At 59.2% G+C, this 15,926-nt stretch overlaps 2 protein-coding genes across 2 annotated transcripts in view; both read right to left on the reverse strand.

Moving 5' to 3' along the window:
- The window catches only part of LOC124967140 (leukocyte immunoglobulin-like receptor subfamily A member 6), a 140,441-nt gene extending 132,657 nt beyond the window's left edge, over positions 1-7,784 (reverse strand). Inside the window, 2 exon segments of the mRNA XM_047529196.1 lie at positions 7,498-7,533; positions 7,692-7,784. Coding sequence (XP_047385152.1) covers positions 7,498-7,533; positions 7,692-7,725 — 70 coding nt within the window. The 5' untranslated portion in view covers positions 7,726-7,784.
- LOC124966985 (leukocyte immunoglobulin-like receptor subfamily B member 3) lies at positions 1,500-7,133 on the reverse strand. The gene is made up of 11 exons (XM_047528899.1): positions 7,040-7,133; positions 6,601-6,915; positions 6,096-6,392; positions 5,519-5,821; positions 4,834-4,884; positions 4,168-4,281; positions 3,796-3,871; positions 3,690-3,727; positions 3,402-3,454; positions 2,466-2,612; positions 1,500-2,387 (listed from the first exon to the last, which is right to left on the reverse strand). The coding sequence occupies exons 1-11, from the start codon at positions 7,131-7,133 to the stop codon at positions 2,187-2,189; spliced, it is 1,689 nt and encodes a 562-aa protein (XP_047384855.1). The 3' UTR covers positions 1,500-2,186.
- Positions 7,785-15,926: the final 8,142 nt, after the last annotated feature.

Genomic DNA, 15,926 nt, shown 5'->3' on the forward strand with positions numbered 1-15,926 from the left:
GCCGTCATGCACTCTGCACTCTAACGCACGCAACGTGTGCATAAATGTGCCTGAGCACACGTGAACACGCACACGCACAGGCGTATCTTCTGATGTTATATGTGTTTGTAAATCGCTCATAATCGTTGGGCCAGTGAATGGATGAATAAAGGAACGAGAGAAATCACCTGAAGGTTCCCAGCGCAGACCCAGGAGCGGGGTAACCTGGCGGAGGCTGCGCAGGATTGCAGCCCGGGTTTGCCCTGCTCCGTGTCCAGAGCCCGGAGCCGATGATCGACTCGGGACCCTCCTCTGCGGTGCCTCAGGTGTAGCCAGGGCTCTGCTGGGGCAGCCTGCAAGGGGGCCCAGAAAGGAGATTGGAGGCTTCCAAAGGTGTCCCCGCTGCTGCAGCACAGGGCAGGGCCAAGCCCTTTGGGGAAGAGGACCCACAAGCCACGTCTGCAGGGAGAACGCTGGGTCAGAGGCGCCCTCAGTGGCCTCTAGGTCAGAGGCACCCTCAGTGTCAGTGGCTGCGGGCTTACTCACTCCTCGCCTGCTCTGCTTTCCTGACGCTTGAGGCTCCCGTCCCTGTCACCCGATCAGAGAACACGCCAGACTCCCAGGTTAGCGGGTGACCTCAGTGCTCAGTTTGGGGAGTGGGAGCAGGTGGCACATGGCCGGCTCAAGGGACAGGGATGTAAGCTCCGTTCTGGCTGCTGTGGTAGGTGTTGGCGAGGGTGTGGGGGAAAGTCACACTCATACATTGCTGGTGGGGCTGCAAATCAGTGCAGCCGCTCTGGAAAGAGTGTGGAGATCCCTCAGACAACTTGGAATGGACCCACCTTTTGAGCCAGTTATCCCACTCCCAGGTTTAAACCCAAAGGACTGAACATTAGCTTTCCACATCCATGTTCCTAGCAGCTCAATTCACAAAAGCTAGACTGTGGAGCCAACCTAGACGCCCTTCAACAGATGAGTGGATAAAGAAACTGGGGTATATATACACAATGGGCTTTTTTTAAATTAAGAGATCGCATCTATGTGGAGATGAGATTTGGCGTCAGGGTCTCTGGAAGTCTGGACTTGCAAGCTTCCTTCCTCAGCCTCCCGAGCTGCTGGGGTGACAGGCTGCACCTCAGCACCCGGCTGGAACCTGGTCTCTTTCAGGGCCTCAGGTCTGGGTTGGTGCAAGACCTTCCTTGACTTACCCATCGCTTGTTGCCTTGCCAGGTTTCGCTGTTGATTTTCTGCTGCTCTGAGGGCGTGTGTTGGGTTGCAGTTCCGCGTTCTAGTCTCAGAAGCAGCGTGTGTAAGATTGGGCTGTGTGCGTGTTTCCCAAGTGCCTCAGGCTTTGGAAGAGACCCCCAGCAAAGCTCCCCAACTCCATCCCTGGGGAAACGTCTAGACTACGGGCACAGTCTATCGAATGTGCAGGAGAGAGTTCAGATATTCTGCTTACTTTATGTTCACTTGGCAAATTGTATATGAGGGGATTTTGCCGATTCGAGGGACGTCTTCTAATACACACGATGTTCTGCTGTTTTCTCTTTGAAATGTGTGTGGAATGTGCCCTGCTGTCTGCTATCTTGCTGTTCTCACACTCAAATGTACAGCAGGGTTTTTTTTTTTTTCCCCAAATATTAACTAACCTTTTCATTTTCCCTTTACTTGCATTTGGAGTAATTTGTTATTCTTCTTCTAAACTCTTGATAGACTAGCTTAGTTCATTCATTAAAAACAAACAAAGAAAAGTTTTCCAAGCCGGGCGTGGAGGCTCATACCTGTTATCAGAGCAACAGGGGAGACTGAGGCAGGAGGATTGTGAGTTCAAGGCCAGCCTCAGCAACTTAGCCAGGTCTAGCAAACGAGTGAGACCCCATTTATAAATAAAATATAAAAAGTGCTGGGGATGTGGCTCAGTGGGCAAGCACCCCTGGGTTCAATCCCTGGTACAAAAACCCAAACCAAAACCAAACCAAAGCAAAACCCCGCGTACTGATACAACCAGCAAGGTCCTTAGTCTCACTTCCCAGTTCGATGTGTCCCATTATCATCGTCAGTCATGTCAAGACACCTCTCCCTCTGCTTGGTTCTCCGTCCACTCACTGATTACTGAGAAACCTCTGGCTTTATTTGCAAGACGTAGGGAGGTTGGTCATCTCTGATGCTGAGTCAGGCGAGTCTCAGGAGTTCTGGAGTCTGGAGCGTTAGGTGGCCGGCTGGCTGGGGTCACTAGTGCGAGTCCTCTGGGGCAGCCCCCGGGTGAGTGGGGCCAGGGCAGCATACACACTGGGCCCCGCTGGGGGCTGCTCTGCCTGGGAGGAAGTGGGGGCAGCCGCTCCCCGTCTGAGGGTCACGCTGCACAGCTGGGCGTAGGTCACGTCCTGGGAACCTTCAGGTGCAGCAGCCTGGAGTGGGGAGATGGCGAGAGGGAGGGTGTGTGCTTGGCAAGGGGAAGCCGGGGGCCTGGACAGGACGGGACCCACCTGAGTGTCCATGTGTCTGTCCTCTGCATCCTCTGTGCCCAGGAACTGCCCCGACAGTGGGGGAAGAGGGCAGCTCCCGTCCCTCCTGAGTCCTGAGTGCCTCACCTGGGCATATGTTGCTCCCTGGGGGTCCCCGTCAGGTGGGCTCTGCAGCAGGGACACAGCGAGACAGAGTGTCCCCTTGGGTCCACTCGGGATCTCCTCCAGCCACATTCCACTCGGTGACCAGAGAGACCCTTTAACAATCTCAATCAGATTATGTGTCACCCCTGACAGGGTCTGCAGGGACTTCCCGAGGCCTTGGAGGACTGGCAGCCTCCTCCTAACACTCCTGCCCTGCCCACGGGGCTCCAGCCACACTGCCCATCTTGCTGAAAGAGCTGCCTCAGGACCTTGGCACCTGCCGTGTCCTCTGCTGCAGCTGCTGGTCCAGGTTTGCGTGCCCTGTGCATCCAGGCTGGTGCTGAAGGCGGCTTATCCGAGCCCTCCCTGTGCCCGTCCCTTTCTCTGCTTTATTTCCCTAAGGGCTCTGCCCCCCTGAGGCTGCGTGACTTCACATTGTCCCCTGGTGAGCACAGGGCCTGGGGCTCTGCTCCTGCTGCATCCTCAGCTCCCACTTGGAGCTGGTCAGGAGGGGCTCCCTGAGATTGGCTGGACGGCCGAGTGCAGGGGACCCTCAGGGACGGGCGACTCATTCACTCCTGGTCCTTCTGAGGCCCCAGGACACAGCAACAGCCAGGGCCAGGAGGGCACCAGGTGGGCCCAGGAGGCCACAGGAAAACAGGGAGGGTGGGCCCAGCAGGGGAGGCCGGAGCTCCCAGAGGGAGGGGTCAGCCTGGGCACCCCTGAGGGCCCCGTGGAGGAGGACAGCCAAATGGCCGGTGGGCTGGGCTGGGCAGGAGAAGTTCCTTGTGCCTGGACGGGGCGGGGTCTCACCCGACTGTCCAGCTCCACCCCGACCTCGGGCTGCGGGTCCTTCACAGCAGCATCTGCGGGGGCAGAAGAGGGTCGTCTCCTGGACAGAGTTGCTGGGGTCTCTCAGTCCCACAGGCCCTGCCCTGTCCCAGATGGGGACACAGAGCCAGGGAGTGGTGGTGACGTCCCAGGTCCACAGCGTGGGGATCAGTCCACGCAGCCTGAGCCCCAGGCCTCCCGCCTGGCCCTCCCGCCCTGGGAGATGGGGAGCCCTGGGGCTCCACCCCACCCCAGCCCTCTTCCCCTCACAGAGGTGTTGTTCCTGGGCGGCAGCGGCTGGGCTGGACCTGGGGAGACAGGGGGTGTCAGGTGGCAGTGAGGACGGTGGGGGGTCTGGGTCTGGAGCAGGGGTCACCTCTTCTGCAGGCCGCTGTCCTGGGGCTCTGCCTCTGTGGGCCCTGCAGGTCCCTGGAGGCCAGCCTCTGTCTGGGCTGTGTGAGAGGAACAGTCTCAGCCCCAGGGGGAGCCATGCACCCCACAGGCCACCGCAGGGGACGGGGGGACTTGAAAAGGCCCCTCCAAGGTCTCCTGAGATGGGACGGGGTCAGCAGCCTGAAATCCGTCTGCATGTGGTGAGCAGGGTCTCCTGTCCTACTTTTTCTGTGGAAGTGTTTCCTAGTGACCTGTCCCCAGGGGCAGGTTTCCCTGGGGCTGCTGCCCTCGCCCACCTTGCCTGACCCAGGGGAGCCGACGGCCTGCTGAGGCCCAGGTCACCACTGCCACTCACCCGCCTTCCTGCGTCTGCTCTGATGCCAGAGGAGGAGGAGGAGGAGGAGCAGGAGGAGCAGCAGGAGGAAGGCCACTGAGACCCCGACCAGAACCTGCAGCAGCCTTCCCAGTCCTGGGCACAGTGACATTGTGAGTAGGGGCCATGCTGCCTTCCTGAGCACCCACTGTGTGCCAGGGCTTCCACCTGTCAATCACGCCTCATGGCACCGCCACCCACCACCCAGTTACAGATGAGGAAACTGAGGCTGGGAGAGGGGCCGCCTGCCCAGTGGCCCAGCAGGAGCAGCAGAGCTGGGGCCTGAGCTGGGGGAGTCTGACTTCCAGTCTCCTTCCCTCCACCAGAGCTCAGCCTGAGCTGCAGGGAAGGAGCCTGGACACCCTGATGGCCCTGAGCCCTCCCTGCACAGGGTCACTGTCACTGCACAGAGGGGACAGTGCCGGCAGGTTCAGGTCCTGGGGCTTCCCTGGGTGCCTCCTCTCCAGCAGGGCACAGCCCAGGTCAGCACTGAGGGGAATTGAAGGTCAGGGCCAGGCCTCTCCTCTGCACGTGGGGACTCTGAGCCCAAGGGGAGGGGCTGTCCAGGTCAGCGTGTCCAGAGGAGGCTGCTCCACCCCAGCTCAGTCCTGTCCTGGACTCCACCTCCTGCCAGAGCCCCTCACTTACCACGCTGGGGTCCTGGGTCCATGGGGGTGAGGGGCTCCTCCTCATGGCCTCCTGGGGTGGGTGGGAGGTGAGGGCTGGGTTGCCTGCTCCCCACTTCAGCTGGCTGCTCGTCCCCAGACTGGGCCCCAGTGTCACCTCTGCCTTGACCTCACCCTCTTGTTTCCAAGCTTTGAGCCACGGGTCCTGGGGTCCCCACCCCCATTTCTGGCAGATCCTTAGGTCCCTGGATACTAATCTCTCCTTGAGGGTTTGAGGAGGACCCGAGGTCCTCTGGAGACTGAGAACAGCCAGGACAGGGTGGGGTGGGGAGTCCTGGCGCCCAGTGAGCTTGAGTCCTCAGGGATCAGACTTGGGGGTGGGACCAAAAGCTAAGGGCTGCAATCCCAGAGGATCCTGGGTAGGAGGCAACAGGAGGGTGAGGGGTGCAGCTGACCCTGGGACCTGTCTGGCTCATCCTCCTGCACCTGCCTGGCCTCCCCAGGACCCCCTGTGCCCACCCCCACATTCTTAACTCAGTGATGGGGTGGGGCACATGCTGGAGGACCCAGTGGCCCCTTCTCTCTGAGGGGTGGATCCCGCTGGCTGACCCTCCCAGGGCCCCTCACTCCCACCCACCCAGAGCTGTCCTGGGCAGGGCCCTGAGTGAACCCCTAGCTCACAGAGGATGGGGTCAGGGGTCACTCACCTGAGACCACCAGGACCACGGGGGCACTGGGCCATGACAGCAGGTAGGGGGATGAGCTTTGAGTCCCATAGCACCTGTAGGTCCCCGCCAGGGCTGAGGTCACAGCTCTCATGGAGAATTCTGCCTGGAACCCTGGAGCTCTGGACTCTGGTCTCAGACGCAGGGGGGGATCAGCTGCCCCCTCCTTGACCAGAAGGAAGGTGTCCCACTGGATCCATGATTGACACAGCAGGGTCACGTTCTCTCCTGAGGACACTGTGGGACCCGGCTGCACTGAGAGGGAGGGTGAGGCAGGGAGCTGTCCTAGAGAGAGGAAGGAGGGGTGAGGGGACCCAGCTTGTTCTGAGCTGAGACCTCACCAGGGCCTCTCTGAGGACCTGTGCTCTCTGTCTGGCTCAGGGTCTCTGATCTTCCTCTCCCTGTGCCTCCCTGTCTCTGTCTTCTCTGCCCCTCCCTGACCCTCCCTGCCTCTCTCCCTCCTGAGACCCCACACCTCACCCTGCCCATCACATCCTGGGCCTCCCACACAGGGCTGGGCAGAGTCTGAGTCACTGACTGCACACACTGGGCTCCTCACCTGTGACCAGGATGTCCAGGGTGTCACTGGGGGCTGACCACTCAGAGGAGAACCTGTGTCCACCGTAGCATCTGTACCGACCCCCATGGGAGCCTCTCACAGGGCCCAGAAGGAAGGTGGCCTGAGACAGCCCAGCCTGGAGCTGCTGGCCAGGGTGCTGTGGGAGGTCCTGTCCGCCCTCCTTGGACAGAGCAAATCTGTCATAGCCACTGTCTGAGTGACACTGGAGGGTCAGGTTCTGTCCAGGGTCCAGGACTGGGCTGTGCTGGGTCAGGAGGGAGGGCTTCCTGGACAGCCCTGGAGGGAAGAGGAGCCTGGGCTGAGGGGAGGACCTGCCAACCCTGCCTCCCCTCCTGCCTGCAGGTCACTCTCTCACACCCTGGGTCTCTGGCCATGTGGTCCCAGGTTCCCTCATCCTCTCTCTCACCTGGGGCTCTCTAACATAAAGGTCCCCACAACCTGCTGCATGTCCCCAACTGTGTCAGGGAAGGTGGAGCTTCCTCACCTGAGACCAGGAGCTCCAGGGGGTCACTGGGTTCTGACCACACCTGGGGGGTTCTCCTGTAACTGCCATAGCATGTGAATGTCCACCTGTGGCTGGGGGTCACGGGGCCCACAGGGAACTGGGCCTGGAACTGCCCACTGGGGTCTTGCTGTGAGTCCAGGGTCCAGGTGAGCTTGTGTCCTCCTTCCTTAGTGAGAACAAACCTGCCATATCCCAGCTGTGAGCCACACTGGAGGGTCACGTTCCCTCCTGAGGTCACCACAGGGCTGGGCAGGGCTGAGAGCCTGGGTTTGCTGTAGGATCCTAGCAGAGAAGGAGGCAGGTGTTAATGGGCTCCTTCCTCCACACTGTCCCCAGCTGGGCTGTGACAGGGACACCTGGGAGCAGACCCCCTTCCTGAGGACAGAGCCAGGTGCTGGGACCCCAAGTGTCTTCTCACCTGTCACCACCAGCTCCAGGGTGTCACTGTGCTCTGACCAGCCAGCAGGGCTGTGATAGTGGCATTGATATCGCCCTGCATGGTGCTCAGTCATGGTTGGGATGGGGAACTTGGCCTTGTTCCTGGGCTCCTGTGGGATCTTTGTGTCCCAGGGCACTGAGCTTCCATCTTTCTCCAGACGGTACTCCTGGGCCTCCAGGGTCCCCTCACACCAGAGGGTCACTGGCCTCCCCAAAGTGACCACAGATCCTGGCTCAGCCCACAGGGTGGGCTTGGGGAAGGTCCCTGCAAGGGAATCAGAGGCTGGTTCCCAGCACAGCCCCTCAGATCCCAGCCCTCAGCCCAGCTCCCTCCAGGCTCCCCAGCCTCAGCCCACAGCTGCTGTTCTCCATCCACTGCCCAGGGTGGCTCCTGGTCCCCAGGGAGGAGCAGGACCTGGGCCAGCTGGGGACACTCACCTTGCTGCCCTCGGGTCCCGGGGCCCAGACTCAGCCCTAGAAGAGAGTTCCTGTGAGAGGGGAGCCCTGAGGCCTGAGCAGGCCCTCTCCTCCCCAGAGCCTCCTGGGTCCTGTGTCCCCTGGTGGCCAGGGGCTAGCTGTGGGCTGGGGTCCCTCCCAGAACAGGGTGTCCCCTTCCCTTCTTCACATCTCACCAAGGCAGAGCAGGGCCGTGAAGGTGGGGGTCATGGTGTCCTCTCCCCAGGTCCTGGCTGTGCAGATGGAGGAGGTCACAGAGTCTGGCAGGACTGACACACACAGGGTGTGGCCACATGGAGGCTGGGTTCTGCCTGTCATGGGGTGTCACAACGCAAGTTTCACAGGAAAGGGAACTGTCGTCCCCCTGAGATCCTGTCTCCTGTTTCCCCAGCACTGTGTGGGTGGGCCTGGGCTCCCTGCAGGAGCTCAGACAGCAATGGTGCCTGTCCTCACCCCTCCACTGTCTGCCTGATCTGTCCTCATCCCTACAGGGCCAGGAGGCAGCAGCCAGTGCACCTGGTGTCCTCCTCAGCCAGCCCCTTCCAGCTGAGGGTGACCTGGGGCTGGTCCTCCCTTCTCAGGGGCTCCTTCTGTCCATCATGGTGCTGGGTTCTTGGGTCTTAGCTGGGGCCATTGGTCTCCCAGCCCTGGAGATGGTTTAGGGAAGATGCAGGTCCCCCCTCAGGTGGGCACAGAGCAGCAGACCCTGAGCACCTGGCTGTGCAGTCAGCTGGAGCTCTGCTGGGGGCACAGAGAGGGGCAGGGACCAGGGAGCTCCTCGCCTCTCCTCCTGGTGCTGGTGTGGATGTCCTCTGCTAAATGGTCCCCTTCGGGGCTTCCCCTCTCCTTAGCAGCAGAACCCACCTCATCTCCCTGGGATGGAATCTGAGGCCTCCTGCCTCCTGGGCACCCCTGTCTCCTGGGCAGGGTGCCCCTCGGGGGCCAGGCTCCAGCTCAGTGCCAGCTCATTTCCACTGTGGTGTCGTCCTGTGTAGGGACATCTGGCCTCCCAGACCCCGCGTCCAGTGTGGAGCCCGTTCTCTGCACCTCACTACCTGGAGTGTGGGGTCAGCAGGGTCTGGACACGGACGGGCTCAGCCAGCTTCTCCTCCAGGGCAGGAGGCCAGCCTGGGTTCGGGCCGGGAGAGGTTGGTGGTGCTGGGCTGGTGCCCACTCCGTGAGGCCCATCTGCTCTGAGCTCTCAGAGGTTGTCCCTGCCATGTCTGAAATGCACAGCTCTTCCCGTAAGAGCAGAGGAGGAGAATGGAGAGTTCCCCACATGGAGGAGGAACCACAGCAAGGATCCTCTGGGGTCTGGGGTCATCAAGGGTCATTGAGGAGAAGGCTCCTGCTCCGTGTGGGGTGGGAGTGGGCCCAGGGCTCTGGGAGGGGTGGGCACTGGGCTCTGCTCCAGTCATGTCTGCAGCCAGGCCTGGGCCAGCTCAGCTGTGTGGGGGGCCCAGGGCAGCCCAGCCACCTCCCTGGGCATCTCCCCTCTCCCCTCCTGTCCTCTCCCTTCCCCTTCCCCTCTCTCATTTTTATTCATTCCTTTCTCCTCTCCCCTATTCCCTTCTCTGGTCTCTTCTTCTCCCCATTACCTTCTACTCCTCTGGGGCTTTTGCATTTTGTTCTAGGTATTGTTGCTCGTAGGGGCACTTAGCCACTGAGCCGCATCCCCAGCCCTTTTTAATTATTATTTAGAGACAGGGTCTTGCTACATCGTCCAGGCTGGCCTTGAACTTCCCCCTCCTGCCTCAGCGTCCCAAGTGCTGGGATCACAGCCTGGGCACAGGCCACACCCAGCTCTGTTTCCTTGTGTATCTGAGTGCTGGTGGGGTGGGGGTGTCTCCATGATGTCACAGGTGGGTGATGGGTTGACGTTTTTATACTGCTTAATGTCCTTCTCTGTGTCTCTAGACGCGTGTTGACTCACAGTCTATTCTGCTGATGTGAATGTGGGTTCCCCAGCTCTCTCTTGGATCCTGTTTGCATGGAATATTCTTTCCCATGTTCACTGGTAGCCACTGTGTGTCCCTGGGGCTGAAGTGCATGTCCTGAGCTGGACAGGGGCAGGAGAGGAGGGAGGTCACTGGAGCCTAGGAGTTCGAGGACCTCCGGGCAGATGGAGAGACTCTCACTCAAGAATAAATGAACAGGTAAATGAAGAAAGAAAGGAAATAAACAGAAGGGACGTTCCCGGTTCTGGGGTCAGAGGAACTCTTCACCTTCTGAGGCAGAGGCCAGGCTCCTCTTCCCTCCATGAGTGAGGACCCTGCTGGGCTTCATCACTGCCACTACCTAAAGCCCCCTTGGTCTGAGCTCAGTGAAGACTTGCAGCTGGTGCTGAGCAGTGAGGACGCCACCCAGGCCCCCAGCCGCGTCCCAGCTCAGCCATCAGGTGTGTCCCAGGTCCTGGACCCTGTCCCAGCTGCCCTCCTGTCCACAGCCTCCCTGCCTCCTCCTGACCCCAAGCCCCTCCCTCTGCACGATATCCCTTCAGTCCTCATGCCCTGAGGTCCCTGAATCCCAGGTCTCAAGGGTCACTTTGTGTGACATGGACACAGCTCCAGCATGGGTGGACATGGAGCTGGCCTGGCTGCTGGTCCCCTCCACCGGGCAGGTCGCCTGGCCCAGGCACGGTTGTGACCAGGGCTGGAAGGAACACTGGGGAAGCTTTGGGATGAGATGGTCCTTGTCCTGTGTGTGCTCAGTCTGGAGTTACAGTCCAGGGGGCTCAGCCCACCCCAGGGAGGAGCAGGGACGATCTTCATTTAGAGTCAATCTTCTGTCCCTTTTCTGTTGATTCTGCTGTGACTCAGACACCCTGGGGGCAGATGCACAGTGTCCAGGGTGCTGCTCTCGGCCAGGCCTGGGGTACTAAAGCCGTACCTGAGGCTCTGACAGGTCCCCAGTGCCCTGGGGTACTTACTGGTGGCCCAGCAGCCCCAGGATGAGGTCAGACCCCAGACCCCGACCCTGTGTCCAGGGAGAGGCTCCCCACCCATGTCTGCCCGCGACCTGAACCTGCTGGTCAGTGCTGGTGGGTGCAGAGCAGGAGCAGCCTGGGGCCATCCTGGTGCCCAGGTCTCCCCACCCACCCTGGGGTCTGCAAAGGTCACCTATGGTCAAGGGTAGAGCAAGGGCCCAGGGAGGTGTTAGAGAGGTACTGTGGGGGGACCAGCTGAGTGGTTACAGGCAGAAGGAGCTCTCAGCTGTTCCTCTGCCTGTTCACAGGAGCCCAGAGACTTCAGGTGTGTGTGTGTGTGTGTGTGTGTGTGTGTGTGTGTGCGCGCGCCTGTGCTCCCAGGCAGGTACATAGGTGCTGGTTTAAAGCAGGTCATCCTGTAGAGACCACCATGATATCCACAGATGCGGCAGGCTCCTGGAGGGAGGGACGTGATGTACCCTGCACCCTCTCAGGGTTGTGGCCCAGTGCAGGGAGGTGGCTCCTGGCGGTGACAAGGTTGTGAAGTGTCATGCTGAAGCCCACCCCTCCTGACCACAGACTCTCATGGTGTCTGCTTCCCTGTCCATGTGACAGGGTTGAGTGTCCCCCACTGTGTCCTGTAGGTCCAGCTGTCTGGGTGGATCCAGTCTCACCTTCCCCTTCTGGTGTTTTCCTGGAATCCTCCAGGAGATGGAGACCCTGTGTGGACCCTCAGTCCTCCCCTCTCTGTCCCCATGCTGTGGGGACCCTGGTCCTGTCAGGGCTCCATCAGTATCTGTGAGGTGACATCTCAATGGTCCTGTGCCCTGTTGCCTCCTCAGGACCTGTGAACCAGAGCCCTGTCCATCACCAGCCCAGGAGTCAGCTCCAGGGATGCACTGGGGGTGCACCTGCGACCCCAGCCCCATGGACTCTGGCCTTGCTCAGCATAGCTCGGCACCACGTCCTCGGGAGGCTTGGTGTTGGGATGAGGAGGTCAGCAGTGAAGGCGAGCAGAGCTCACGCAGCCTGCCTCAGGGGTGCACACACAGGGGCCACCCAACACCACGGCCCTGACCCCTTTCCCGAGGCCTCAGATGCTGGGGTTTAGCTGAGGAGGGATGGGGAGCACGCAGAAGGGACCAGCAGAGGGGTGGATGAACGGGCAGAGCAGAGACGGCCCCGGGTCCAGAAGTCCCAGCCCCTCACCTGCAGCCAGGTTGGAAAGCTCCAGGCTGGGGGACGTGAGGCCCAGTGGCCAGGCCAGGGTCCCAGCCTCTGTCCTCCGGTGGCTGGTTCTCACAGGGGGTGTGGACACCACAGGCGTGGAGAGCTCCTCACATCCTCGTGTGGCAGAGGCTGTGCTTCCCCCGTTCACCCCAGGACAGGGTGGCCTGTCCTCAGACATGGAGCTGAGTCTAATCATAGGCCACTGTGTGTGCTCCAGGTCACCTGTCCCCAGGGTCCTCCTGATTACCTGGAGGCCTGGGAGGGGCAGAGGGAGCAGGGGAGGTGGGTAGGGCCATCCTGACAGGTCAGTCAGGAGGGGCTCAGGATGCCGAGGTCAGCCTAGAGGACAGAGGCTGCCCAGCCTTCACCACCCTCTCTGTCTCCTAGGAGCCCCACGTGACATCAGCCCCACCCACACAACTGGCTCCCCCACAGGTGGGTCTCCTGGATCTCCGCATGGCGTAGTGCCCATGGGGACAGGTTCTGCCTGAGAAGTGGGAAAGTGGCTCCTATTTCAGGGTCCCTGAGTTGGGTCCTGCCCACCTGTCAGTGACCTCATGGCAATTCTGGGAGAAGCCTTGCACAGGTGACTCATGTCACTGAAAGAAGAGAGCACCCTCCAGAGAACCTGAACCTCAGGACCCCAGCACCCCAGGGACATGCCAAGAAGGCTCCACCCATGCCTGAGCCCAAGGAGACCAGAGGGCACCATGGACTGTGCACTCGTGGACCTGGACACTGCGGGCCTGAGCGTGTTCAGCCTGCCCAGGGAGCCCTCCCTCGAGGCTGCTGTTGAAGCTCTGTCTAGAACGTTTCATGTGTTCTCAGCTTCAAACTCTGTCTTGCTTCCTCTTTATGACCTTAATTTCTTTGCTGGACCTTCTAATGTTCTTGTGAATGTTGTTTTCCTGATTTTGAGTAGTTCATTTTACTTCTCTTGTCACTGAGATGCGTTAAGATAATTATTTTGCCTCTCCCCAGGTACTTTGCAGATCTCCACGTCCTCAGGTTAGTTCCATGGGTGGTGCCACGTGTCCCTGGTCATTCATGACCCTGTGACCTTGCACTGGTGTCTGCACATTTGAAGAAGTAGGCACACAACCCAGTCTACACAGACGAGCTTGGTCAAGGAAGGCCATTCACCAGCAATCCCATCTAGAGTCTGCAGGTGGGTCTCATGGTGGGCACTTCATGTGGGATTTTTGCTGGATTCTTTGGGTAAACTTACCTGTGCCTGGGTCTGAAGGTGCTTGGACCTGGCATCTGGGTCATGGTTCCACCTAGGGATCAACGGGGTGGACAGGTTGACTGGATCTATAGGGGAGGCCTGGAGTCTGGGACCCTGGGATGGCCTGAGGCCTGTGTGCACAGCTGCCCACCTGGATCTGAGGTGGCTCAAGAGCCAGTCTGTAGCACTGGGGTAGGTAGACCCTCACTCTGCAGGGTCATCCCTGGACCCTCACTCTGCAGGGACAGTCCTGGACCTCACTCTGCAGGGTCATCCCTGGACCCTCACTCTGCAGGGACAGTCCTGGACCTCACTCTGCAGGGACAGTCCTGGACCTCACTCTGCAGGGACAGTCCTGGACCTCACTCTGCAGGGACAGTCCTGGACCCTCACTCTGCAGGGACAGTCCTGGACCCTCACTCTGCAGGGACAGTCCTGGACCTTCACTCTACAGGGTCAGTCCTGGACCCTCACTCTGTACGGTCAGTCCTGACCCTGTCCCTGAGGGATGGCCCTGGGACAGGGTCCACCGAGGTTGGCCTGACCCTAGAACCTCTGGGCCAGGCCTGGTTCCCAGGTCCACTGCTTCCTAAGGCCACAAGTCCTCAGGTGATGGAGACAGAGAGCCCTGAGCAGGAGGAACCATGGAGTGTGTCCTTGAATGACCCATCCCTGAGCTGCTGAGTGGAGCAGAATGTCCAGGAAGATCCAGGCAGCTAGAGTTCCCAGGAGAGAGAGCAGGAGATAGGAGGCTGCTGAGAGGTGACCTGAGACCTTGGAGGGTCCCTCCAGGAGCCTCAGTGCTCTGATCAGCATGTGCACGACAGGAAATGACCCTCAGTTGAGGAACAACTGTCACCAACAGTGGCTGGTACTACACAGGGCCAGAACCAGGGTCTTTCCTCAGCTGGACATAAAAATCTCCCTGGAGGGTGGCACAGGACACTGGTATTGTCACAGGTGCAGAGGGACCCTGCTTCAGTGGCGAGGACCAGGCACCTCAAGGTCAACGCAGCTCTAGGTTGGCTTACTGTAAGTATTACCTACAGGATCAAACTGCTTCCCAGAACGCATCTGAGTTCTAGAACAACGCTCACGAGTACTCACAGGAATACAAATGCATCCAGCACCAGCCAAGTCAGCAAACACCGTCTGGTGTCCAGTCAAAGGTTCCCCGACAGACAGTGGAGCAGACACACAGACACAATCTAAGAAGCTGACCTGGGTGTGGATCTCACGCTCCTGGGCCCAGCTCCGTGACCTGGCATTTGCTGAGGTCCTGGGGTTGCTCAGCTCTGTGTGTGGTACCTACGCCAGGCCCTTGGATGTTAGAATTGGGAGAGAAAGACATTAAATCAGCTGTTAAAGGGGCGAGGGGATAGCTCTGTGCTAGAGCCCATGCCTAGCTCATGTGAGGCCCTGGGTCAATCCCAGCTCCAAACCAAACTAAGCCAGTTATCACAACTGTATTCCATACTTTCAAAATGTTTAGGAAATAAATAGAAGATGTTATAAAAAATGTGTGTGTTGGGACTAAAGGGAACTTCTAGAGACATAAACTGTCATAAAGGAAGGAAATCAACCAGTTGTTATGTAAACACTGCAGTACAAGAGAATAGAGTGAACTTGAACTTGAAGGTACATAAATACAGACACCAAAAATGAAAGAGAAGAAAACTCAGTTTTCTTTTTAAATGAAAAGGCATTTCTTGTTATTTTCATTCTTGACAATTGCCCCTGACTGGGGAAGCTGGGACCTCCTTGTAATTTTACTTTGCATTTCTGTGATGGCCAAGGAAAGTCAACCTCATACCGTTTTTGACAAGTGTCAGCTTAGTTCCAGCTCTAGCACAGGAAACCTGTCACTACCAGATGTGAAGATTCAAAGTGGGCGAGCTGAGACCTCAGCCCTGCAGGGACCGGTCACAGGGACTCTCCACTGTGACATTGACCTCCAGGAGCTCAGCCAGGGGCCTGCAGCACAGGACAGAGCAAAGCCCCCTCGCTGTCCCAGGGGAGGGAGGAAGCCTGTGCCACCTGCTGGGCTCTGCCATGGCCACAGCTCTGTGTCAGGAGAGGGGTGAACACAGCCCTTTGGGGCCAGTCCTTCCCTGTCCTGGGGCTTCACACCAGCAGCCAGGAAGGGGACTGCCTGCCCCCAGCTTGGACTTGTGTTCCTAGGATGTGATGTGTCAGGACCCAGGGTCTCTGCAGACCCTTCAGACAGAGTTGAAGACCACATCCACTGTCTGTCTGATGTGTCCTCATCCCTCCAGGGACACAGCAGCAAATACCCCTGGAGGCCTCTCGAGCTGGCCCCCTCCAGGTGAGGGTGACCTGGGCTGGTCCTCCCCTCTCGGGCCTCCCTGGGGCTCCATCTGTCTTTCAGCCTGTGCCTGTCACAGGGTTGTGAGCCCCTTGCTAAGGCCAGTCACCTCCCAGCCCTGGAGATGCTGTGGGGAGATGTCTGCTCCCTGTTCAGGTGAAGGCAGAGCAGCAGACCCTGAGCACCTGGCTGTGCAGCTCACCTGGAGCTTCATGCTGGACATGAGCCCAGAGAGCAAACCACAGAAAATTGAAGAAAGGCGAAAAAGCCAGGTATGGTGCACATGCTGTCATCCAGTGGCTTGCGGGGCTGAGGTGGGCAAAATGCAAGTTCAAGGCCAGCCTCAGCAATTTAGTGAGACCACAAGAAACTCAGCGAGACCCTGTGTCTAACTGAAAAATGAAAGTGCTGGGGTTGCAGTTTAGGGCAGAGGGCGCCTGGATTGGAAAGAAAATTCCGGTTGTGCTCCTCCATTGCCCGGGTACCATGAGCATTTATCACCTTCTCTGACCCTCAGTTCTCTCTTCTTGAGGAGGTTGTCACAAACCCTCTCTGCAGAAGGATTTGGGTGAGGGGTGCAGAGTCCATGGGAGGGACTTTGTCTGGTTAGTCAGCAAAACACCTTAGGACATGTACTGGGGAAGCTGGGACCTGGGAGGATCCAGGCTTTGGGCTCCTGGTGAGGTTGCACGATTGATGTG

Source organism: Sciurus carolinensis, chromosome 16 (assembly GCF_902686445.1).
Source record: "Sciurus carolinensis chromosome 16, mSciCar1.2, whole genome shotgun sequence".
NCBI lineage: Eukaryota > Metazoa > Chordata > Mammalia > Rodentia > Sciuridae > Sciurus > Sciurus carolinensis.

What these genes read in the sequence shown, in the direction of transcription:
- LOC124966985 (XM_047528899.1), bottom strand. Translation starts at nt 7,133, where the DNA reads ATGACTGAGCACCATGCAGGGCGATATCAATGCCACTATCACAGCCCT. An exon ending in CCTGGAGCTGGTGGTGACAG is followed by an intron (nt 6,916 to 7,039) that starts GTGAGAAGACAC and finishes AACACCTGCCTC; the next exon opens with CTTCTCTGCTAGGATCCTAC. An exon ending in CCTGGACATCCTGGTCACAG is followed by an intron (nt 5,822 to 6,095) that starts GTGAGGAGCCCA and finishes TCCTCTCTCTAG; the next exon opens with GACAGCTCCCTGCCTCACCC.